Raw genomic sequence first — 25,529 nt, 5'->3', positions numbered from 1 at the left:
AAAATCAAATGGACCAAGATTATTTGGCTTCTGAAGCCATAAGCCCATAACTCTGCTGCTGCTTTTTTCTTTCTTCTTTACCTATTCTTTCCATGATAAATCAGTAGTTTCTGACTCTGAGAGACAGCTGAGTGACCTGTTACTTTCAGTACTGGGAATTAGTTCAAAGTGTCTAACCTGACTTCTCCCTATCGACCCTGCTGCATGCTCCTGTCCCTTTCCTGCCTCTGCTCTACTGACTGTCGAGTCAAACTGATCACCCACATATCCGTATTAATCCTCAACCATAGGTTTTAATCATGTGAAACGCATGTAGCTTGTTCATGTTTTTCAACGTAGCTGTCCTGTCCATATGCTAAACTCATTGCAGAACCACTGATCTGCACCATCTATGCTGAAAATTGCACTCCGTTTTGAAGTCTGATAAATTTACTCTCAGTGTTGGGGATTACTTAAAAGTTTAGCCTGACTTTGAATTGGTTTAGGCTGGACGACAGACGAATTTAGATCATGGCGGTTCTTTCTACGCTTATTGTTTGAATTAGAAATCAAATCAAGTTCTAATAAGTGCGGACAAAGACACCTAACCAATCTCCAATCATCCTACCATCACCTTTCAACCTGCCCTTTCGATCTCGCATTATAGAAAGCCATAATAGTGGAAAAGTGAACTTGCTTGTTTGCTAGCAATGATTATTCCTTTATACTACAAACTTTTCCTATATTTTGTACACCAATTTCGAACTTCTTGGCTCCGACAGGAACAGGAGCGCATAAGAACATCTCAAGATCTCTAGAGAAGTTTCTCTCTTTTTTCAGAGTACACAAAATGCATGCCATAGTGTTATAGAAGGCAAGAGTTATAGATGACAAACTTCGCCCAATCTAGGGCGATAGAACAAACATCCACGCATATCTCCACTCCAAACCAGTGCACAAAGAAAGACTACTCATATAATTCGGCACATCTCTTCCCTCGTGCCATCGCCCAAAATTTCAGATCGAGAGAATGAGCAAACAGAGTGCTTCTCCATTAACTTGCAGCTGAAGGTTGTTAAACACCTGATCTCTAGAGATGTTAACAGACCACAAAACACTCTACGGCACAACACTGCAAACATATCAAGTGGCACGGAATGCGTTCACAACTAATGAAAGTGATTCTGCACAACAAGCGAAGATCGCTTCAAGAATATAAGACTTCACTGAATTTGGTGGCCTCCAATGTCTCAAAATAAACATCACAGGTTGTTAATTTGTTTCCAAAACGGCATAGATGCATATCAATGTGATGCCAAACACACTTATGCAGCTCCATCTTTGCCATGCAGCCACGGTATATATAGATAGTTGCTAGTCCCTTTGGGCATACTGTTTCTATTTAAAGTGCATGTATTGAGTGTGAGTTGATCATTCGATTACAATGGATGTTGCCTGCAAAGACTAATTTTAATACTCCCTCCGTCCCAAAATTCTTGTCTTAGATTTGTCTAAATACGGATGTATCAAGTCACGTTTTAGTATTAGATACACCCGAATCTAGACAAATCTAAGACAAGAATTTTGGGACGGAGGAAGTACTCGTGGTTTCATCGGTTCAGTAATTACTAATGACTAGCATCGAAGAGAAAGCCAGTTTAACCATCCACGGCCTACTCTCCTCCCCCCGCGTCGCTCCCGGGCGGCGACAGGGGGGAAACCCTAGCCGCCGGCTTCGGCCCCACCCTTCCTCCCCTCCCTCCCTCGCCGCCGCCGGGCCACGCTGACGGGCAAAGCCCTCCGGCGCCGGTGGCGGCGGGGCTCTTCCACATCTCGCTTGAGGGCGTTTGGCGCGGGTCAACGACTTCCAGTGGTGCGTCTTGCTGGTGAGGGGCGCGGCGGCGGGCTTTGGCAGCGGGGTCGCGAGTGCCTGGTGGCGGCATGGTGGGCTTCACTCTGCGGTCTCACGCCCGTGGCAGCAATGGCGGCTCGGTCTGGGTTCGGCCAGATCTGGCGGGCCAGTTGCCGCGGGCGGCGCGCGGTGTCTTGTCGGCGGGCTTGGGCGTCTCTACTGTGGGCCTGTCGCGCGGAAGATGCTGCCTGCGTGCTCGTTCTGGTGCGGCCCGGTGCGGCACCCCCTCTGGTCGTCTCCGGGCTGGATCTCGGCCATTCCGGCGCCCTCCTCATCGGACGAACGGTCGGGGTGGGCTCCTCGCGCTCCTGCTCTAGCGGCCATCGAAGGGCGTTGCAGAGGGCAATGTAGGGGGAGGTAGGCAGGAGGGATGAGTGGTGAGGCCACCCGTCACTAGCAGGGGTGCCGGTCGAGGTTTTGCGCCGGTCCTCCTCCTCCTCTTCCTTTCCCCATCATGTTGCCTCTAGTTCATGTTCTGGTGCGGTGGAGGCGTGGCGGCCATTGTCGGCTCTGGCTCGGTAGGGGTCTGCCGGCTGGTGGAGGCCCATCCCTTCTGATGGCCGATGGGGTGTCAGGATGCAGGGCGGCGGCTCTGTTGTGGGATCTGCGGTGTTCGTGGGCGGTTCTCGTGGCTCGGGTGCGGACTGGCTCCCCTGGTCGTGTGGGCGGCGGGGTGGCCGAGGCTCGGCGATACGTGGTGGTGGTGTGGCAGGTTCGTGAGACTCGTCGCCCCATATACGGAGGTAAAGCGTGTGCCGGGGAGAATTCCCTGTTTGGCGATGGTCAGACCGATGGTGGCGACGTCCGCGGGCGTCATCCTCTTCCTGAAGACGCCGTTGCGGCTGCTCCTGGTCCTCCATTTGCTTCGGGTGAAAATCTTAATCCTTTGGTCGGGCGGTGGCAGTGCTTCGGAGCCGTACCCTTCATGAAGGCACCGTCTTGGAGCTCATGTGCGTCGACGGTCAGCTTGGGTCCTCGCGGTGGCTAGTTCATGGTGGAGGGCTCTGTCATCCCCATAGTTGTTCTTATTGCTCATCTTTTGCTCCCTTGGGGTTGATGTTGCTGATCTTTAGTATCCTTGTATCTTGTCTTGGGTGTGTGCGTTGTGGTGTGGTGGTGTTTGTTTCGGATGTTCATGGTTCGCTGCTTTATATATAAAGCGGGGTGAAAGCCTTTTTCGGTAATTACCAATTACGCATGTTGCTTATTGCCGTAGGTATCTCTTTTCGGTCACTCTCTCACTCCACTTGATGTTCAAATTAATGATAAAACTGAGTTTTACTTGTACCCCGTGTGGAACTATAGATACAGAAAACCAAAATAATGATCTTTGGTAAGGAAAGGCGATTTTTTGTCTGTACTAGTACTGATTTTCCTACTATAATCCTGACTATATTTTGTTCACCCGTTTTGAAAAGGTTCCGGCGCGGCGTATCCCAGTTCATATCTACCTTGTTGCATAGGTTGCCCATACAAGCCGAAGTCTAGTAGCTAGGATGCTTCTATTCAAGCTATGACCACTAATATTATTTGAAAGCATACTAGATTCATACTATCAGGATTCACATGGAATATGCCTGGGTATCATTGATAACTAGTAGTATATGATAACTAGTAGTGTATGAAATGTTATTGCTTTTATTTAAGGATGGTTATAGCATCAAAATAATTACTAGTAGTAATTACTGGAATGATTATCTCGTTGACCATGGGCCCGGCACGCGTGCGCGGAAACTCTGGGTGACCAGGTAACCGACCCTACCTGTCTATTTCGTCAGTCCCCCCTAGCTTCCCCTTCGTCTCTGTTCGCGATCGTGGCAGCTCAGGGAGAAGCTCAACTCAGCCCCGGCTAGCACCAAGGGATGATGAGGCTCCCTCTGATCGCATGTCTACAATATGGATGCGAAAGGTTGATCTTGAAGCAGTCTTGGACATCTCTGAACCCGGCCAAATTTTCAGTGGAATGACAAGGATAAGAGTCAAGTAGTATATCATATGGGTCTCCTGATGTTTGGTTCAAACAAGTTGCTGAATTTAGTACGTTTGGTGAACAACTGGCGTTTCTTGGTGTGATTGGACAGGTTATATGACATGGTCGAGAAAATTTGGATGATAAATGCATCGTCACTTCATCAGCGATGTGGCTGCTCGTGGCGCGTCGCGAGAAATGCAGCAACGAGTTGATTTTACGTGTGGTAAAATTACTGCAGAGTGTAAGTTAAGCAGAACCAGCACATGCATCCAACCAATAGTTCATATTCACATGGCGTTAAGCCATGCTGCGATTCGCCGCATAAATTCATATTATGGTCAAGCGAAACAATGGGCAAGTATTCAGGGATAGATGTATACCAAACTCTGCCACCCAAACTGTTATGTGATAAATTCAGCCTATACAGTCGGTAAAGATTAGATAAGGTCATTGGAATGGCACCACTTAAATTGTTTCTACTCAAATCCAGCTCATATAGGTTGGTGAGATACCCAAGTTCTTGTGGTATTTCTCCTGTCAATAAGTTGTCTGATATGAGTAACGATGATAAAAGGTGGCAATGTACTATCTGAGGTGGAATGCTTCCTAGAAACTGGTTGCTACTTAGATTCAGATATGTGAGTAGAACAAGAGAACCTAACTCTGGCGGTAATAGGCCTTTAAGCTGATTTGATGCAAGTGTCAGTGTTGTTAAAGATGCTAATTTCAAAATGGTCGAAGGGAAGGAACCCTTTATTTGATTGTTGGAAAGATCTAAGTATCCTAAACTCATCATATTTCCTATGCTTCCAATGGATCCTTTGGACAAAAAATTATGCGAGAGACCGAGAGAGGTTAGTTTAGTACAATTAGCTATTGATGGTGGGATTAGGCCCAAGAGAGAGTTGTGACCGAGGTCCAGATTGTCAAGATGGGGCAAGTCTGCAAAATGGAGAGTTTCATTAAATTCCCTAGTGTTCTTAGTGTACTAGGCATGGTAGAGTTTAGTTTAGTACAATTACCTAGGGATATTGGGATAGATCCGTTCAGGCCATTGAAGGATAGATCCAAGACCACGAGCTTAGTAAGAGCGCCAATGCTTGATGGGATTGGACCCGAGAGAGTGTTGCGGCTGAAGTTCAGATACACAAGATTGGGCAAGTCTGCAAAGTGGATAAGCCCACTAAATTCCCTAGTCATTCTACTGTACCGACATGGTAGAGAACAAAATGAAGTAAGAGAGATCGAGGGAGGATGGTTTTGTACAGTTACCTATGGATGTTGGGATAGATCCGTTCAAGCCATTGAAGGATAGATCCAAGACTACGAGCTTGGTAAGAGTGCCAATGCTTGATGGGATTGGGCCTGAGAGAGCGTTGCGACTGAAGTTCAGATACACAAGATTGGGCAAGTCTGGAAAGTGGATAAGCCCATGATAATCCCTAGTCATTCTACTGCACTGACATGGTAGAGAACGAATTGAAGTAAGAGAGATCGAGGCAGGATGGTTCCGTACAGTTACCTATGAATGTTGGGATAGATCCATCAAGATTGTTGACGGACAGATCCAAGTATGCAAGCTTGGCAACAGCCCCAATGCTTGAACGGATTCTGCCCGAAAGGAGGTTGTTACCAAGCTTCAAATAGACAAGATGGGGCAAGTCTGAAAAGTGGATATACTCATCAAATTCCCTAATCATCTGTACTAGGCATGGTTGAAAACAATTGTATTAAGAGAGAGATGGATGGAGGTTAGTTTAGTAGAGTTACCTAGGGATGCTTGTTGGATAGATCCGTTTAGGCCATTGTTGGATAGATCTAAGTGAGTGAGCTTGGCAAGAGCACCGATGCTTGATGGGATTGAGCCCCAAAGATAGTTGCCGCTGAGGTTCAGATAGACAAAATGGGACAAGTCTGCAAAGTGAAGGCTGTCTAACCCGCCTTGAAGGCCGCAGTATGCAAGGGAAATGTTGGACACAACAAGGGCAGCATCACCCTGGTCACGGCCACGAGGCAGCACGGCCTTGCTGCAGGCAACGCCGGTCCAGTTACAGGGCTGCTTCGGTTTGTCCATGAGTCCAGGAAATCATAGGACCAACTGCTTAGGCTAGATTTCCATTGGAGAAGCGCCTCTGCCTGCCGATCCAGCGACGGACGAGTGGAATTTGAGGTAGAAGAAAGGCGTGGCAAGGCAAGCAGGGAGAGCAGAAGCTCCAAGGCTAGGAGAAGGCTCATGGTGTGCAGGTGTAGTGTAGGTGAAGCTGGAAAGCACACACATTACATACATGGATATATAGCCCTGATGCCGTTTATTGCTCAAAATGAAGTGATTGCCAGGCTTGCCGTGTAAACGTTCGCACGAGGCGCCTCTGCCTGCCTGCCGATCCATTACACACATTGCCAGGATTACCCAAGGAAACGCGTGTACGAAAGAAAGCCATATCACTTTCACACAGGCATGTATCATTGACTTAAGAAGAATCTGAAGTCTGAATCTGAAACACCGGGTGGCTGTTCATCAGAGACTGAATGAAGAGTGTTGAGGACCGACAGTCCCCGAGTACAGTCTGCTGGCCCAGCAGAAACAAGATGTTGAACATTCATAGCAGATATATTTGACCAGATGCAAAACTTGCAGGCTCTAGATTCATCGAACCTTGCAAACACGGAGAGCATTCTCTTCCTGCAATCCTTGAGAAGTAGGCCATGTGATGTGGGGCGCCAATGTTGACTGACCGAAAGCTGTACTGTAATTAGCATTGAATCGACTTATTACGAGAACTAGATGACCCGTTGCGCCAATGGCGCAAAGGCCGAGTGTAAGCCAAATATTGAAAGAGTGTGCATTAACATATTGTTGTTACTATATGCAGCAAGGAAGCGATAGTCATACGCACAGGATTGTCAAAGATCGAAAATGATGCACTAAGTCATGTAGGAAAGGATTCTTGTGATCTGTTTAGATTGGATTAGACAATTATACAGAGGCCTTTGGACGTGCATTTGAAGACGAAAGCATATATTTCTTTTATCATGGTTGTTTCAAAAGCATACTACACAACAGTCTAAGTAGCAAATAACCGATAGCTAAATGCACATGATGGTCTTAGGGGATTACATAAGATCCAAAAGGATGATAAACACAAAAGTCTTGGTAGGCATTTATACTGATATTAAGTTATATAACAAGGAGCTTTTGCAGTTTGCTTATATTGAGTAGACGACCAGGCGTAGTCCCTTGGAAGTGCATTTGAAGGCGAAAGCATATGCTTGCCCTTTGTTCATGTGTGCCTGACGGAAGAAGTTGCTCCAGCCTTTAGTGATGGTGGCCCTTTTGTCAACACCCTTGATAAAGCGGGTTGTGACAGCGGTAGTTCCATCTCCAGTAGTGATTGGCAGTTCCCCACGGTCAGCATCCATGTGTGGGAAAAGGGAACCCGTAGAAAAGGGAACGCTAAAGTACTCAAAATAACAGTAAAGGTTAGTTACTATATCATTTTATACCATGCTATTGTAAGAAATTGGACAGAGCAATTGCAAAAGATTACCATTCTTTTGCGGTCTGTTGCAAATGCTTCTGTCATGTGGCACACATAGTAGCGATCAGGCGTGGTGGTGTTGCGGATGATCTTTCACAGTCTACAAACATTATGGTTGTAGAGCTTAACTGTGGTGTCCTACACAATGTGGCGACTAAACTCATCTAAGTAGTGGATGCAAGGCTTACCTATGTTAAATTGTATAAAGCTATATTTTTAGTAGTTGTTGTGAGAGTTGTCGGAATGAGAAGAGTAATGTAGCCCTTGTACTTTCCTGGCTTTAGATTGATTTTCTTGACTTTGAACTTTCGGATTGAGTATACTCGTATGGCTTATTGTGCTTGCGACACAGTGGTTCGTCTGTGGTGAATAGATAAGCAAATCATGGTAAGAGTTTGCAAAATCAAATAGAGGACAACATAAACAAACAGAAGACCTTTTAAATCGGGGGTGTCACACATGTACTCGCAGGGGCACCGGACTCACCGGCTCAAAGGAATCGATCGTGATCTTTTTTTGAAAGATTGACATTTTTCGTGCATGTGAACTAAGCCTAGCTTTCCTCTGAGGCAAGCAACCAGAAACCCTAGCCGTCGCCAAGAGAGCCAATCCTTCAGGCACCGTCTATCGGCGCCCCCCTCCACCGGCGATCACTTGGTCGTCGGTGGTGAGGGGGGTCACCGTATCCCCCTCTAACCATCCAGCTAATGGCGCAAAGGACGAGAGCAAGCCAAGTATTGAAAAGTACACATAAAAATATCTAGAGATAGATTAAAACATATGGAAAAAAAATTGTTGCTAGCAATGTCATGATTTTCTCTAACCAGTGTAAATATATATAAATAGTCTTCTGAAAATATTAGTAGAAGGGCAGTTGATTACATATATAGAACAAGTGATCACAACCTTGTTTTGAGACAGTGATGAGGTCTACAGCGGAAAGTCAATTTGGCTCCCGGGGCCATTTTTTATTTTTTTCAAATGTCAAAAAAATCGAGACAATTTTTTTTTTTGATCTTTGTCACATACAAATGCTACATGCAAATTTTGAGACAGAAAAGTTAAGCATTTTGGCCTGCGCAAAAAAAAATTCAAAGACCAAATGTCACCCAAAATTTGTTTTTTTTTTCACCGACGAAACACTGCTGCTCCGTTCCGCATGAAATTTGTCAAGCATGTTTGCTACACCGACATGATCATCTACAATTTTTTTCAGAATTTTTTGAAAATATTTAAATTGTTTTCTCGGGGTACTATTCATCCGGGTGCAAATGCACCCGGGCCAAAATGCCTCCCGTGGTTTAAAGTGATTTCGCAAACAAAAAAAGAGGTCTAAAGTGTACATGCAGTATCATACACGAATGGAAATCTAAAGGCTATAGATATCTTGCTTGGAGCAACATCAAAAGGGCAAAGATACTGGATCGATTGATACGAAACAAAAGGTGGCTGCTGTTGGTTAGGACATGTAGACTGAAGGGCACCAGAAACTATCTTGTGTAATATAGCGTAACCTCTGCATCAATTCTTCAGTGCTTGGATTAGCTACTACTTTAGTTCTTTTGATAAAACTGTTTTTACACCAGTAGCAGCACGCCCATGACGCAAAAAGCGACAGATTTAAAATTAACTTAATAGATACTTATATCCTATTATTATAATTATTATATGGTACAGGCTAAAAGGAAGTCAAGATAAGTAGGAATAGATATCACGAAACGGTACAGATCATACCAGTACATGCAGTGTAAATTAGCAAGATAAACAAAATTACAATTGTGCCATTGGGACAAAGAACCACACACTCTCGACACCTATACACACGCGTCACAATGTAACGCCAGAGGTCACCACATGGTTGACTGTTGGTCTTGTTCCATCCACCAGTTCATCGTCTTTGTAAGTGAGAAAGCACCTGGTGGTGCCCGGCGCCGCCGCTTTGGGCTGCAGCTTGGCAGCAGAGCGGCTCCTGCTGCAGCTCAGAGGCGTTGCAGCTCCATCTGCATCTTGGTGGCCCGGCAGCTACGGCTGTAGCTTGGAGCCACAGAACCGGCAAATGGTGCCGCTGTTGCTTGTACCGGCGAGCCAAATCCTCAGTTGCCGCTGTCGCTCCCTGCCGTAGGTGGCGTCAGTTTCGGCTGTGCCAGCACTCCCTGAAGCTGGTAACTTTTCACGGCAAGGGATGCTCTAGCAAGACCATGGCAGCCGCCGTTGCCACTCAGGTGAGAACTAACCTCCTTCGGTGTTTGATGAATCCGTAGATTTTTTGTGTGAGCTTTTTGCTACTATGCTAATAGTCAAGTCTCGAGGGCAGTGTTGATACTTAGCTGAGTGATTCAACACAGGAACACTAATTAGTGGCTGGGACTGCTCCAATCTTCCAGCTGTGTATATTTTATAAGATACTTAGTTGAGTGACGGCCTTTAGATGTTTCAGATGCTGAAGAGTATTTTCTAATTAAATCATCTGAGTTTACTGTGCTTTCTCGGCGGGAGCAACCTGAAGCCAAAAAACACAAAATTGTACAAACTAAAATAAAGACATGTCCACATGCCTAATAACTTTGAAAGTCTGAGTCCTACTACAATAGTTCAAACAATCAATAGTCAGAAGAGGCTAATTAAGGTACTGGTATAAGGTACTTAACTTTAACTGGGCACACATAATATAGGATTGAAGAATTTAGATAAGATGCCAAGGGTTCTTCACTCTATATGGCACTAACCTGAACACTAAAGCCATGGTTGTCATTGCATAGCTCTAGATTAAATAATAAGAACATAACCAAAAGATTTATGCATTAGTGCATGAACAAATAGAAAAAAAATAAGCCTATAATATCCCATGCTATATGCACACCAAATGAAGGCCAAACATAAGATCGCCAATAAGAAAAATAGAACTATGTGAGTATAAATTTTCAGGAAACGATAGAATGGTGAGATTCATTGTGCAATAATGATTATAAGCTCAGGTATGTACATTTGAACAAATAGAAGATTAAGAAAGGGAAACATGCAACAAAAAAAGCTTTCGAAAAGCAGTAGTATTTTTACCTCTGTAACAGAGGAAGTACAAAAATGTATTAGTTGGCAGCTCTCCGGATGGCGAATTGCCTAGGAAAAAGGACCAATAGGTATATTAATGGTGTTACTTTCTTGCGCAAGAACGAAAACTTCGCCAAAAAGTAAAAAGTATTGGGCACATTGCACCTTTATTTTCCCTGTAATCCTTGCCTTTTCTTCTAGACTGTATGATGGCGGTGCAAGCTAGCCAGCATCTTCAGATTAGTCCATCCAAAAAGCATACCAAAGGTAACAGTTGGATTGATTGTATCATCCCTGAAACACCATTATTACAAATTCAGTTGCCGCTTAATAGTAAATAGAGTGTACTGCTTGCTTATCACGCTTACTTAGGACTCATAGGCCTTATCTAATCCCTCTCCGGCCAAAGCAAACCATCTAGCTATGCGAAATAGGCAAGAGGTAGGCAAAGATGCTATATACCTAAGAGTATATGTCAATCTAAACTAAAGTACTGCTCACAAGAAAGCGAGCATGATAACACGTCGTTGCTTGCTCTAATAATAAATAAGTTGTTGGAAAGGAGGAGGAGGCTATTTTATTTATAAAGTTTAGTTTAGTGATTTAGTACAAATTAATAAGGACATGTCCTAGCCTGACAGGCACAACAACCTCAAATGCATGGGGATGGTTTGGTTAAATCAGGATGAGCAGAAATGAAACACACCATATACATTTTCCATGCTTCAACATATATCCATGAAAAGCAGAGAACTATTACGCATCCTCATATACTCACTAAAGAAGTAGAGAATAGCAATTTCTACTAAACTATTTGGATGCATCCACATACACTCATTAGAAAAACAGAGTAATGTGTGCATGTTATATAAGTTAGTCGACTACCAATCGTACGAACCTTTCTTTAGCATGTTTGAGAAGAATAACACGGCAGGATCGACCAAAGCAATCTTTCGCTTGAGTTGCTTATCCTTGGTCGTTTCTAGAATCCAGGTAAAGATTATGTACGTATATGGTGTTTCTCCATAGAAAGGATCTCCTCTGGCTCTGGGGGACATTTGCATTTATCTACTGTCTCTCCTCGGATAGTGCCTCATCAACAGTTGAAACCAAGTCTCCCCCTCCAAGAGTTTGTTCCAAATGTAGATCATCCTTGAAGCACACGATAGAAAAATGTAGGTTAGTATGCCTAGACATAATTATTCTGAATGCAAACAAGAAATAAAAAAGAAAGAGAAAGAACTTACTTGCTAATTGGGTGCAATATACTGTTAAGAGATTGCATAGCCTTGCATCCCATGACTTCAGAACACTGGAATCTTGCATCTGCAATGTGAGGCCACACATTGAATGGTGATAAAAGAGTACGGTTAGCGTTACTACATGGAAGAAATTAGTTTTTTATAATTGTCTTAAATAAGTAAGCCCTGAGTTGCATAAGATAAACTAAGCAAACCAACAGCTGATAAGTTTTTCCTTTCAGATAATGTGGAGTGTCAAGATACTCTTATTAAGTAGATGGGTGTCCCTCGGTAGAATTTACGAACTATCAAACTACTAACTTTATGTTAAAATCATGAAACAAAAAAACTGACTTTGCTAAATTACTAATGATATTTTAACGATGAAACAACAAAACTGATTTATATCTTCTTGTTAATAATAGCTTGTCAACTCATGGTTATACTTGGACAGGGAGACTCCCATATGAATCATGACATATGAATCATGAGATATGGCAAGAGTTATTCTACTATTGTTAGTCTTAAACCCCAGTACTGATGTGTATGCTATAAACGCTGGACATCTGAACTCTCTGAATAAAAATAAATGGACAGGTTTACTTGAAGTCAACTGAATGTAAGCACCATAAACACAACAAAAAGGATAAACAAAGAGCACACAAAGAAAAGCGAGAACTCTGATTGTACAGATAGAGAGGAAGCACCTGTTTACCACGTGCAATTCTTATTGCATCCAGACCTTCACCCATCCTATTGGTGTTGTAATGAACATCGGCCTCCTTCACAAAATTTAGTTTCAGAATTGGACAAATTTGCTTCTTTGGCCTCCAATTTGCTACTCCCTATTGAGGATACCCGCCACATGTATGTCACAGCTCCAACAACATGAGAGTGGGGACTCCCAGCATGCCGAAGCTGGAAAGACCAAGTAAGCCGCAGTTATCATTCCAAACACTATTCTACCTATATTGTGTATGGTAAATATGCAAATGCCACAGCTTTCTCAATGCAAATACCTTGCATAACTTTATCTCGTAGATAATTCAAATCAGGTGCTTTATCTGCAAGAGCAGGCAAATAACCATTCCCATAATAGATAATAGGGAGTCCTACAAAAGTTAGCCAGCAACAAGATTAGTTCGTTAAACTAATAGTTAAACTAATACAAATGGAAATCGATATTCGGCAATGAAGATAACCAGTAAACCATAGAGAATAAAAATAAAATCAGCCCATGATCATTTTGTTCTTTGCTATTCTTTAAAACCAACCACACCTGATTTTGTAAGAATCTGCTGTTTCTGAAGGTATATTTTACCCATGAATAAAGAGATGGTTTAGAAGTGAGTAACCTGCCTCTGCAATTTCAATGATGCTTTCATTCTCTCTTCAAAGAACAAAATTAATAACAAACCCAAAGCAAGGGTGGGGAGGCAAGGGATTTTAGGGAGAAAAAGATGGTGCAGAAGTTGGTACCTGTGCACGGGTAATAGCACATCCCAGCCATCGTCCACGTGCGCGTTGCTGGTCACCACCTTCCACCTGAGAACTGGCAGGACAAGCAGACGTCGACTGTCGTTGAGGTGCAAGCATATAATTATATAATCAAGCATGTTCATGGCTGAACTCACTCTTCTTTCAACAAAAAATTAAATAGTAAAGTGAAGTGAAATGAGAAAAGACTAATATGTATAACAATGTCAAAGTCTCTGTGACAAAGAAGAAACATCACAATAAAAGTATCCATAATACACACATGTACCTGTCAAGATGAAAGAAGCAACACCTTTCAATAGAGAAATAGGCAATAATAATCGACTGCGTCTTCCCAAGCTAGCTCTTCATTCACGCCGACCTACGACCAAGAAAATGAGAAATTTGAAAATTTTATCATGCTAATGGTGCACGCAAATGAAGCTGAAATTATATATTCCATGAGGTGATGAAACCTACCTCTACAACAATCCAAATCATGCCAGGCCGATGAACAAAAATGGCATGCAACATCCTCTGGTTTAGTAGTTACCCACTTTACCTAATTTGAACCAACACAAAATTATTGCATATTTGCCTTTTTCCTGAGACCATTTGTATTTGGGAAGCTGCGAGGAGACCTTTTTGCTGAGATATTCATTTCTGTACTTGTTAATTCATTCCGACTTGCGTAATAGCCAACTAAACCAAATCATCCAAAAGAAATGAGATAATCTTCTTCACTGTGGTTGTTCTATAATAAAGTCCATGATGTAAATAGAAATAAAAGCATCCTGAGCTCCTTCAATACCTAAATTGCAAAAATTTAATGGGACTACTCAACTTGTTATCTTTGACTGGAACTAAATAATAGAAAAATAAAATCACATGACTTACATAGATTAATTCTCCCATGTCAGCCTTTTTGGATTTTCATCAAACAACTTGTAGACATAGAAAAACAAAATCTACAAAAAAAAATGAGAAGCTCTGTGAGTAGGGGACTGGAAGAGAAGGGGAGGAATAAATCAGTAAGAAGAGAAGGGACCTGAAGTCGAGCTGCAACCAGGCGAACGCTCGGCTGCTCGTGCTTCTCCTGTTGTTGAGCACATGTACATGTACGCCTAGAAAGCTAGAGTTTACATGACACACAGCAAGCAATTATACAGCAAAAGTTCACTTCTCAATCTGGGCAAACAACATAAAGAACTCATATTAGCACCTAACAAATACACATGTACATGTACGCCTAGAAGGCTGAGAGACTCTTGCAATTTGCTTGGATGACGAAGTGGGAAATAAATCAAGAGACTATTTGCTTGGACAGGTGTATGATTGTCCGTGCAATGTGTGGTGATTTTGACATTCAGAAACAATAGAGTTATCAACCACGGATGGGCGACAGCTGGGGCCATAGCGTGGGCGTCGCGACTGCGGTGTGGCAGCCAGCCGTGGCGGGGCAGACGGGCTGGACCGGGGTCCGGCGCACCGCGAGCGCGCTTCAGGTGAGCGGCGGGGAGGGCCGCGCCGGCTCACCGGCAGTGGGGGCCGCAGGTCGCCACAACCGTTTCTGGGCGTTGGCGGCGGAGGACTCGGATGAGGAAGACGAAGACGGGGAGCTGGATTTGGAGCGAGGCCCGCGCGCGGCGCCAGCAGGGCCGTCGCTCGGCGACTTCGTGGCCTTGGCTGCGAAGCAGGGCGGGTGGCCTCGCGCGCGGGTCGTGGGCGTCGCTTCGCGCCGGGCGGCCGTGGCTCCAGATCCATGGCTTCTCGCATCTGGCAGCCGCCGCGGGAGCTTGTCGCGGGCTCAGGTGCTGGCGGTTCGTCGGGGGCGGCGACGAGCATCCGAGCCAAGACAGCGGCGTGCCTGACGGTGCCGCAGACGGAGCTGTCCAGGGAGGACTGGCCGCGCCTGCCGGCGTCCCCCGTGGCGACGGCGGTGGAGGCGGCGGGGTGCGGCCCCGAGCCGATGCGCTCGGCACCAGGCCCTAGGGTTGGGCCGGGTGGGCCGTTGGTGGGGGCCCCTTCGGGGTCGGCGCCGTGCGTGGAGCTGACAGCGGCTTCTGGGCCTGGGCCGAGTGGACTAGGAATGGAGTCGGCCTCGGAACCGCAGCCTCAGGTTTCACAACGGCCCAGCGCGCCGCGGCCCGACTCTGGCCCGATCACTGGATATATATGGGTGAGGCGGGGCTGCCTGGACCCCCGTTTAGGGTTTCCAGCCACCACTCGCGAGGTGCGGCGCTTTGCCCACTCCGCTCGCTCGATCCAGATCTGCCCCCCTCCTCCCCCTTCTCCAGTCTTTCGCGGCGGTGGTGATGGGAGACAGGCGTGCGGACAAGCGACCGATGGAGGTCTCAGATCCGGAGGCGGAGCGGCGGAGGGAGCGGGAACTTCGTGACAAGGTGAAGCGCGTGATGCGCGAGCGCTCGGGTGGACGCGAGGCCAGAGAAGAGCGAGGCGGATCCCGCGACCAGGGCGGGCGCGAGGGGGACTGGGGTCCTCCTCCCCCGTGGTGGATCCAGCAGCAGGAGCGCAAGAAGAAAAAGAAGGTGCAGCAGCGGCGTCGCGAGCTTGAGAGGAAGCCCGAGCCGTTCCCCAGCGGTGGTGGGGGCCACGGGGACCCAAAGGCCATGAAGCCGAGGGCAGCTTCACTGGCGGTGGCACTACCCTCTGCTCCCAAGGGTACGGCGGAGGAACCCATCCCAGTGGAAGTGGCGGCGGACGTGGAGTGCTTCAAGTGCGGGCGCCCCGGCCACTTCCAGTCCCAGTGCAAGTTCTTGCCCCTCTGTGTACTCTGCAAGGAAGAAGGGCATGCGTCCGCGCACTGTCCAACAAGGGGTCGGCAACTCCACCTACAAATCATGGGCAGCGCCATTTCTGGGGAAGGCATTTTCTGCCTAGAGTTCGAGGACGTGGACGAGGCCGAAGCACCCATAGATGCTCGCATCAAGAACGCGGCCATCCTATCTGCGGAGCCGGGGAAACTGAACCTACGAATTCTCAAGCAAGAATTGAAGCACATGGTGACAGGCGACTGGGACTGGCAGGTATCTCAAGTGGGTGATGATGATTTTGTGGTGGTCTTTCCTTCTGCAGACCTGTTACACATGGCGAAGTCTAGTGGTAAACTGTTTCTGTCCATCAATGACATCACTGCGCGGGTGCGCGACATGTTACACGAGGAGGTTCAACCCATGGTGATGCCGGAGACTTGGGTGCGTCTCCATGGCATCCCAAAGAAACACATGCGTGAAGATCGCATCAGGGAAGGGTTCCGGATGCTGGGCAGGCCAATTGTGGTCGATGAACTCTCTCTGATCAGGTTGGGGCCTGTGTGGATGAAGATTGCGTGCAAAGCCCCGGAGAAGCTCAATGGAGTTGTCGAGGTTTGGTTCAACCATGAGGGATACCAAATCAAGGTGGAGCGCGAGACACTGCCCAAAAGGGGTGGTGAGCGGGCCGTGCTGGGAGCGGGCCCTGACAACCACCCTGACAAGGACGCGAATCCGGGCGCTCGGACGCTGGGCACCGAGAAGCACGGCAGGGCCGATCCAGGCAAGGAGCCGCAAGGGTGCGAGGGCGGCCCTAGTGGTGCGGAGCTCCAGGATACCAAGATGACAGACAAGGGAGAGGACCAAGACGACAACATCCAGGACACATCCATTGACACGGAAACTTGGGACAAGCTGGGTGCGCTGTCGGCCGAGATTGGTGCCATGGGGGTGGCGACCCAGGACACCGCGGTCAGCGGGCCCCGCTAGCCAGATCGCTGGAACTTACTTTCAACGAGTACGGGTCCAACCTTGGCTCAACCCAGGTGGCGGCGACTTTGACTGACGCGGGTGGGGTTTCCTCTGCGGTCCCTCCCCCTCTTCCAACATACCCCTCACCAGGGACTGTGGGGGCGGACTACGGTGGCGGAGTTAGTGAGCTAGCTGATAATACGCCTGCTCCGCGCCGGGGATCCAACAGTGGGGGCAGGCAACAGAAGAAGACGGCGGGGCGGAAGCCGGCGAACAAGCAGGCGATGGTGGTGGCGGAGGCGGAGAGCTCGGACCTAGGTGGTGAGTTGGGCGCAACGCTAGGGACGGGGACTACCAACAAGGCCAGGCGCACCAAGGCGATCTCGGTGGTGCAGCGCGCCCCGAGCGTTCGGGCCAAGGCCAAGCTCGGCGACCTCTCCTCCTTGGAAAGCGCCAAACTCCGCACCGCTGACAAGAACATGGACGCCGCAGGTAACCCCTTACCTTCTTTTCGCATTCTTAATGCCTTCTCGGATGAGCAACTAGTGAGCATTCTAGATGACTGCGGGGTGGAGACTCGTGGGGAGCAGTCCGGGATCGTTTCTCTTGTGCGCGCTAGGGAAGAGGCGCAGGCTGCGCTGGCGGCCGCTGCTGTGCGTTCTGCTAACACCAGCGCGTTAGCCATTGTGCCAGTAGAGGCTGTTGCTGAGAGAGTGCCCGACGAGGTGTCACTAGCTAGGGAAGCTGGTGCCCTTCCTTCTAATGGCCGAGCGACGGCTAGGAAGAGAGTGGCGAAGGCGGTGATCTCTAGAGGTGTGCGCCTACGTAACAGGGTGATTTAGATGCGCTACATGTTCTGGAATATCCGTGGTTGTGGCCACGGTGGTCGACGCACACAGCTCAGAGAATACATGACCAAAGAACATATAGACGTGGTTGCGTTACAAGAGACGATTAAATCTGATTTTACCTTCAGGGATTTGCTTGCTTTTGATCCTCTTCAACGTTTTGAGTGGCAGTGGGTTCCCTCTGTCGGTCATTCTGGTGGCATTCTTTTGGGTTGTAATAAAGATGTTTGTGATGTGCTGCATTGGGATGTTGGTATGTTTCTTTTATCAGCTACTATTAAACACCGTGTGTCTGGCCTGTCGTGGGTGGTAGTGTGTGTCTACGGGCCGGCTGACCACGCCAGATCGCCAGCGTTCCTACTCGAACTTACCACCCTGGTCGGGGCCAAAAGGGATATCAACCTCCCTGTGGTGGTAGGGGGAGACTTTAACTTAATTCGCTCGGGGGCGGATAAGAATAATGCCCATATTGACTGGACAAGGGTGTCTTTATTCAATAATGCCATTGCGACAGCAGCATTGCGGGAGGCCGCACGGACTGGTGCCAGATATACCTGGACTAACAAGCAAAGGCAGCCGATCCCTAGCGTGCTAGATAGGGTTTTTTTACTCCGGAATGGGAGGTCTTGTTCCCCATGTGCTCCCTCGTGGCAGAGACGCGCATCGGATCAGACCACGTCCCGCTTATTTTCTCCTCAGGGGAGGAGCTCTTACGCCGTAACCCTAGGTTCTACTTCGAAACGGCGTGGTTAGAAGCAGAGGGATTTGCCCAGATGGTGGTCGAGCGTTGGGGCGTCATTTGTGCTCATCTGGGACCTCAACGCGGCCCAGCAGAGGGCTGGGTCGCGGCTGCTGGCAAGCTGCGCGCCTACCTGCGTGGGTGGGGTGCTAATCATGGTAGTGAGTCCAAGAAAGAGCGCGCGCGCTTAGTTGAGGCGATTTCGTTGTTAGATTTGGAGGCTGACCGACGGCCTTTCTCGGAGGCCGAGTGGGCGCATAGGTACGCTTTAGAGGACCAAGTGACAGCGATTTTACGCGCGGAAGAGGAATATTGGCGACGCAGGGGAGGAGTCAAATGGGTCACGAAAGGAGACGCAAACACTGGATATTTCCACGCCTACGCGAACGGGCGGAAGAGGAAATGCACCATCCTGCGTCTCCAAACAGAACAGGGTGTTCTGTTGGCGCAGGACCAAATCCTGGCCCATATATACGAGTTTTTCATAGACCTTTTGGGGACGGCCGCTGAAAAACCATTACGCCTTCGCGGTGATTTGTGGGATTCCGCGGAGCGTGTTTCGCAGGAAGAGAACGATAGGTTAGCCCTTACATTCCTTCCTGAGGAAATAGACCAGGCTTTACACGACATGAAAACGAGCACGGCGCCTGGGCCGGACGGTTGGCCGGTGGAGTTCTTTAAGATATTTTGGCCCTGCCTTAAACATTTGTTTTACGATATTGTCAATGGCTTCGCCTTAGGCACGGTGGATCTCTCCCGGCTGAACTACGGAACTATTTGCCTTATCCCCAAGGTCAAAGGGGCGGATAATATCAAACTTTTTAGACCCATTACCTTGATCAACGTCCCGTTCAAAATTTGTGCGAAAGTGTACGCTTCGCGCTTGGCTCCGGTCGCTCAACGAGTGATTAGCTCTAGTCAAACGGGTTTCCTCAAACACCGTAACATCCTCGAGGGACCAATTGCGTTACAAGAGATCGTTCACGAGTTGAAAAGAACCAAAGCACAGGGAGTGCTTCTCAAATTAGATTTCGAGAAAGCGTACGATCGCGTGAACTGGGAGTTCGTGCGAGAAGTCCTCCTCAAAAAGGGGTTTGAGGCAGGATTCGTACATCGTATCATGCACCTTGTGTGTAGTGGACACACGGCGGTCAATATCAACGGCACAATGGGCAAGTTCTTTCGCAACAAACGTGGTCTCTGTCAGGGAGACCCAAGCTCTCCGCTTATCTTTAACTTTGTTGCGGATGCCTTGTCGGCCATGATTAATAAAGCAAGGGCAGCGGGCCACATTACAGGGCTCGTTGCGCATCTGATCCCAGGTGGGGTCACGCACTTGCAATACGCTGACGATACGATGCTATTATTCGAACCCGACGACCACAGCTTAGCAACTACCAAGCTACTCTTGCTTGCGTTCGAGATCTTATCAGGGCTTAAGATCAACTTTCTGAAAAGCGAAGTGATCATCATTGGGATGGATGATCTAGCTAGCTTGCGGGTTGCGAATCTCCTTAATTGCAAGCTAGGGAGCTTTCCAATTAAATACTTGGGTCTCCCGATCTCGACCAAGAAACCTACCATAGCGGAATGGGAACCGCTCTATGGGAAGGTCGCTAACAGAGTGAGCCCTTGGAGGGTTAGGTTTATGTCCTCGGCGGCGAGGCTAATCTTAACCAACTCGAGCTTATCTTCCCTCCCTATTTTCACTATGGGGATGTTCCTTTTAGCGGACGGGGTTCACTCTAGGCTTGATACCCCCCGCTCCCGTTTCTTTTGGGAAGGAGCCGGGACCAAGCGCAAATATCACTTAGTGAAATGGGCAGCAGTGTGTAGGCCAAAAAAATTTGGCGGCCTAGGTATCACGAATTCTAAACTCATGAACGTGGCGTTGCTAACTAAGTGGTGGTGGCGCCTTGCCCAAAACGAGCCGGGGCTCTGGGCAGACATCCTTCGAGCCAAATACTTCCCGGAGGGGAATTTGTTCAAGGCTAAAACCAACGGTTCGGCCTTTTGGAACGAGATCCAAACGGTGCGACCGGCTTTTACAGTTGGTGCACAATTCCGGGTAAACAACGGCAAGTCCACACAGTTCTGGCTTGACCATTGGTGGGGTCAGGAGCCGTTTTGGCAATCCCATCCGGAATTGTACCAGCTGGCAACGGACACTAACATTTTCGTGGCCGATGCTTTACGCGTCCACCCTCCAGCCATTTCGTTCATCAGGAACCTAGAGCCCAGGGAGGCTGCAAGCTGGGACGCTTTGACGGTCGACTTGGGTGGTCTGATTCGTAGCACTGGGGCGGACACGATATCATGGAAGTTGACCGCTTCTAAGCGATTTTCGGTCAAGTCCTTATATGACAAGCTATCTTCGGGACCTTCATTAGATATAGCTAGGGGGCTATGGAAGGCTGCCATTCCTCTCAAAATCAAGATCTTCCTGTGGCAAATGTTTCGCAACCGCTTACCCACGTCGGACAACGTGGCCAAACGGAATGGGCCGATGGACGGCACGTGTACCACTTGCGGTCTAGGGGAAAACGCGAACCATGTCTTCTTTGGTTGTGTGCTTGCTAGATTTGCATGGAGTGCGGTGAGAGACGCATTCAATCAAAACTGGAACCCTCAGTCTAGCCACGACATGCTGTCTATCTTAACGGCGCAAAGAGGGGCCAATGCTAGGATAGTTTGGAGATGCGTTGGGGCGCTTCTTTGGGCCCTCTGGACGATCCGTAACAAAATTACGATTGAACACAAATTCCCGACTCACCCCGCTGATATTATCTTCAAATGCCATATCTTTCTTCAGGTCTGGGCTCCACTGGGGAAGAAGCGTGACATCGAGCGCATGAAAGAGGCCATGGAAATGATCAAGTCATCCATGATGAAGGCGCGGCTAGGGACGATGGCTGCTCCATGATCCTCTTCGTTCTGCTAGTTATGGCCTTGTTGCTTCGCTTTTGTGTTCCAGATCTTGTGGTTGTGTACTACTTAGCTTCATCTTGCGCCATGGGCGCGCTGGACTTGTTCTATCTGGTTTGTAAAACTGTTTGTGTGGATCCTGCCTGCTGGCTTTATTAAGTTAAAGTCGGACGCCTCTAGCGTCTATGTTCCAAAAAAAATGTACGCCTAGAAAGCTTAGAACTTACAGGACAAACAACAGGCAAATATACTTCACTTCTGAATTTGGGCAAACAACATAAATAAATCATATTATTACCTTTTGGATTAGGGAAGCCGAGAGAAACTAGAAACATGTGGGCGCACAATATCTATTTATGCTCAGAAAACAAATTACCAAATATCCGGCCACAAGGGCGTGCGTGAGAGGACGAAGGAGAGAGCGTGCCTGACAGCAAGAGAGGATGTAGGCGAGGACGCGGGGACTGATCTCTCGAGTGGATGGACGGCAACGCGAAAGCCAGACGGAGCCAGCCGTCTCTGCGACCCATGCTCCTCCTGTCGACGACGGCGATGTGGACCACCGCTGTGGCTCGATAGAGATGGAGGCGGGGTGCAGCCTCCCGTGCATCGCGCCGCCCCAGCCTCCTCGCAGCTCCCGCTTCAGGAACGGATCGAGCCGCCGCCAACTGCCAGGTCGCCCCCGACCTCGCCAGCGCAGGCCGACGCCGGCCGGTGACCCTCTCCCGTCAGCCGCCACACCTCCCTCTCCTCTTCCTCTCCCTTACTCCCGCCTCTCCTCTCCTTCCTTCTCTCTCCCTCTCATCTTCTCTCTCTGCTAGGGTACGTGCGGGAGGAGGGGGTTGGGGAGGCTACGCTGGGGGCTGGGTATGACGAGACACCGCCGCGCATGAAGAGGAGGGGAGGCGGCGCATAGGAAGAGAGAGGAAGGAGAGGAGGCGCCGCGGATATTTTCTAGGGCTCGGCTCGGTCAACCCACGATGGATGCCCCCTGGCAACCCACTATCACGGCTGCCTTTTTCCACCCGGACACAGGCAGGAACACATGGCGTGACTGCAAGACGGACCCGCGCGAGAGGCTGGCCCAGCCGTCATCTGCTCTAGCTCAAGTAGATGGCGTACAGAAAAACGGACGTACAGATTTTTACCAGAGCGATGGAAGGTACACTAACAATCGACAGCGAGGCACATCGTGCGGGCCGGATGACATTCAAACCGCGGTGCCGCTCGCTATGCGGGTAGCATAGCAGGGTTTATATGTTCAATAGTACGGTAAAAAGAAAGGCACAGACAAAGATTACACCCACAACACCAAAATTATATCAACCATGACCCACAGAATAAAGGTAAAACCTTGTAAACTCTGAATAAAAAACTACAACCATTGGGTTTATAATCAAGTAGGGTGACATATATCTTTTCTTAGATAACACCTCAAACAGAACATTATATGTACATCTCACACTACAGAAAAAGGACCATACTGTATACTAACTACATATTACCAGATTAGAAAGTCCACCATGCCGCAAAAACATTTAACACCATTTAAATATGGATTTGGGTTCATAGCCACACAAAGGGCAGTAATTATTGTGAAGCTAGAAAAAGAATGCTCCTACTATAAAAAATAAACGCCGACAACAACACCATCCAATTAGAGCTTGAAAACAGGAACAGAGAAGGCACCTATAGCTGTTCATGGAGCTGTGTCTGAACCTCTATTTGCATATGTATAGCTTCTGCCAAGTTCCTAAGATTATTTGCAAGGCTGCGGATTGCAAGGAAAAACAAAATCAGTGCAGGGTTATAAAAGTTGAGCTTGATTTATAATAAAAGAACACATTCTAGCAAAAGAACATATGTTCTGTTGGTAGAGAGTCAAGACTAATAATGTGCATACACAAGGAACAGACGTTCCAGATATTGAAATGAACCCAAGCAAAAAATGCATGACCTTATTTATGAAATTTAGACCATAATGTCTCAGCAAGCATATGCTCCTAAGAAAGGAGGCAGGTCTAGGCATAAAAAAGGTTTCCTCCGTGAGAAGCATTTTCACAAACACATGTTGTGCAACTTGTTCTACTAATCAAAGCAAACCAACAAGAGGAGAGGACCAAAATCAGCAACCTGCAAGCTGAAGATGGGGCATCGCATCTTGTCATCTGTTGTTGCCTGAGAAGAAGAAAAAAAGGGGAGGAGATGGAATGAAGCGACTATTGATTGGAAGAGAGAGAAGCTCACCTCGGTGTGCGACATGAGATGCGCTTGCCGTTGCTCGACGGGTGCGCAGCCCCTGAAGCCGCGACAGTGGTCTTGACCGCCGCTCTTGCCGCGTCTTCAGCTTGCTGCACACATTGCGACGAGGCCGACGCGGCTGCTGCTCCCCTCCTCATGCTGAGTCCGGATCGAGGTCGCGCTCCTCGGCTCGAGCTCCTCCTGCCAAGGCCTCAATCTCTAGCATCCCTGGCCGCCCAATGAGCGAACATACAGATTTCAGAAAATAAAAAGATAACTTGTGGATAGGAAGGGGGTTAGAAAGAGGAACTCACGGGGACGTGCAACAGGAAGAGATGGCGAGCGCCGCTGTCCTTGCGCCTCCCACTCTTCCCGTCCCTCTCCTCCCTCTCCTCACGCCAAGCTCGACCGTGACCCCGCGCGCTGGCACGTCCGCCTCGACCAACCGCGCCACCCGGACATGATATCCGTCGCGCCGCCATGACCACGGCCTCCTCCTCACGCATCTGCCATCACCGCAGCCACTCCTTCTGCCGAGCACAAGTGGCGGTGTCGGGGGAGTGGAGGGAAAGAGGAGCTCGGGGCGGCGACTGTGAGGGGATTGGGGGGAAAAGCTTTAGTCTCCTATTTCCTATCTCTTTCTCTCTCGTCCCCTTCCTCTTCTCTCTCCCTCTCATCTTCTCTCTCTCTCCTAGCCGCTGTCACCCTTTGGCTGCAGGTCGCCGGCCCCGCCGGGACGGACGCGGGAGAGGACTCCGGCCGACCACGAGCTCCGCCACGCCGCCATCACCGCAGCCAGTGAGGGCGAGGCCCTGGCGACATCGAGGAAAGGAGAGGAGGAGGCGGCGGTGGCATGGAGAAGAGGAGGAAGACAGAATCAATGACGGCACGCGGCGCCAGATGCCGGCGACCTACACCCGAGCCGGCTGGATCGAGAACGCAGTTCGCCCCGACTGCACATCGAGCCCCGGAGAGGAGGCCCGGCAGAGAAGACGGCGGCGCGAGAGGCCCTGAGGAGGACGGCCGTGGAGCAGGGGAGGCCGGGCGGCGGGGATAGGGAAGAGAATGGCGTGGGGCTCGAGGACAGAGAGGATTGGGCCTGGTGCGCTAGTTTTACGGGAGAGGTTTCGTCCTGTCTCTCCTCGCCCCTCCCTTGTCTCAGCCCTTGTACTCTGAGATGTGGGCTCAGACGGCGGCAACCGGGACCACCGAACGCAGCAGGGTAGAAATCGGTAGAGTAAACCAGCGGAAATCCACCTCTTGACATCGCCCTTACCCAATCAGAAACAGCCCACGCTCTAACAATTGGTCACGTAGCGGCCAGAGAAACCCAGCCTCTGGTCACTGGCCCCACGGGCTCACGACCCCACCTGTCATCCTCCGCTGAATTGGCCACGGACGTGAAGAAAAATGAACGGCTGACCAAACGCCAGCAGCCTAAAAAAGCACTGTTTCTATGCGAGTAATTCGATCGTGCGGTCAAAAAGGTCGTGCGCGCTCAATGCCTCCAGAATGGCGGGTAACACAGCGTGATTTATATGTTCCGATGCTACTTGACTGATTCGAGGAGCTGCGACTGCGTGCTTGCACTGCTAACCTGTTCTCGTGCCCGACCTCTGCGCATCCCACCCATTCGAAGTCATCCCCCGGAGCCGGTTCAGAGGGAGGAGGTCGTCGGACAAGAAGGCATCGAGATGAGGTGGCTATGTTTGGCTATTCGAGCGGCGGCCGGGGGAGCTCGCACACGCGGTGCCGCATCGAGGACAAAGGGGGTGGCGGCACAGGAGATGCGTCTAGTGTAAAATGAAGAAGAAATGTTACAAACTATTAGCAAGTTATTTACTTTTGGTAATCACTGTAGGTATA

General features: G+C 48.7%; 1 protein-coding gene and 1 long non-coding RNA gene across 6 annotated transcripts; both read right to left on the bottom strand.

The window, feature by feature from the left end:
- Nucleotides 1–4,543: 4,543 nt before the first annotated feature.
- LOC109771797 (uncharacterized) lies at nucleotides 4,544–5,937 on the bottom strand. Its single transcript, XM_073504228.1, has 5 exons — nucleotides 5,634–5,937; nucleotides 5,386–5,526; nucleotides 5,136–5,276; nucleotides 4,886–5,026; nucleotides 4,544–4,548 (listed from the first exon to the last, which is right to left on the bottom strand). Exons 1-5 carry the CDS (start codon nucleotides 5,935–5,937, stop codon nucleotides 4,544–4,546), a joined length of 732 nt encoding a protein of 243 aa, XP_073360329.1.
- A 3,084-nt stretch (nucleotides 5,938–9,021) lies between these two features.
- On the bottom strand, nucleotides 9,022–24,774 carry LOC120966561 (uncharacterized). Of its 5 annotated transcripts, none has more exons than XR_005760495.2 (17): nucleotides 23,978–24,774; nucleotides 23,670–23,891; nucleotides 23,556–23,600; nucleotides 23,112–23,193; nucleotides 14,216–14,355; nucleotides 14,065–14,135; nucleotides 13,809–13,978; nucleotides 13,648–13,729; nucleotides 13,457–13,549; nucleotides 13,171–13,266; nucleotides 12,711–12,803; nucleotides 12,399–12,609; nucleotides 11,698–11,776; nucleotides 11,349–11,602; nucleotides 10,616–10,744; nucleotides 10,460–10,519; nucleotides 9,022–9,902 (listed from the first exon to the last, which is right to left on the bottom strand). It is a non-coding gene; the product is annotated as an uncharacterized lncRNA (long non-coding RNA). The 5 variants fall into 5 exon arrangements; XR_005760548.2 differs by having other exon boundaries at nucleotides 9,022–10,128; nucleotides 13,171–13,243; XR_005760484.2 differs by having other exon boundaries at nucleotides 13,171–13,243.
- Nucleotides 24,775–25,529: the final 755 nt, after the last annotated feature.

Source organism: Aegilops tauschii, chromosome 1 (assembly GCF_002575655.3).
Source record: "Aegilops tauschii subsp. strangulata cultivar AL8/78 chromosome 1, Aet v6.0, whole genome shotgun sequence".
In the NCBI taxonomy this organism is placed as follows: Eukaryota; Viridiplantae; Streptophyta; class Magnoliopsida; order Poales; family Poaceae; genus Aegilops; species Aegilops tauschii.
Note: the sequence above shows the minus strand (reverse complement) of the source record. Positions and strands in the feature narration are given on the sequence as shown.

Excerpts from the sequence above, each read along its gene's own strand:
- LOC109771797 (XM_073504228.1), bottom strand. The coding sequence starts at position 5,937 with ATGGACAAACCGAAGCAGCCCTGTAACTGGACCGGCGTTGCCTGCAGC. Across the intron at positions 5,527-5,633 it reads TATCCAACAAGCATCCCTAG|ACTTGCCCCATCTTGTCTAT; the intron begins GTAACTCTACTA and ends TCCACTTTTCAG. Across the intron at positions 5,027-5,135 it reads ATCTATCCCAACATCCATAG|ACTTGCCCAATCTTGTGTAT; the intron begins GTAACTGTACAA and ends TCCACTTTGCAG.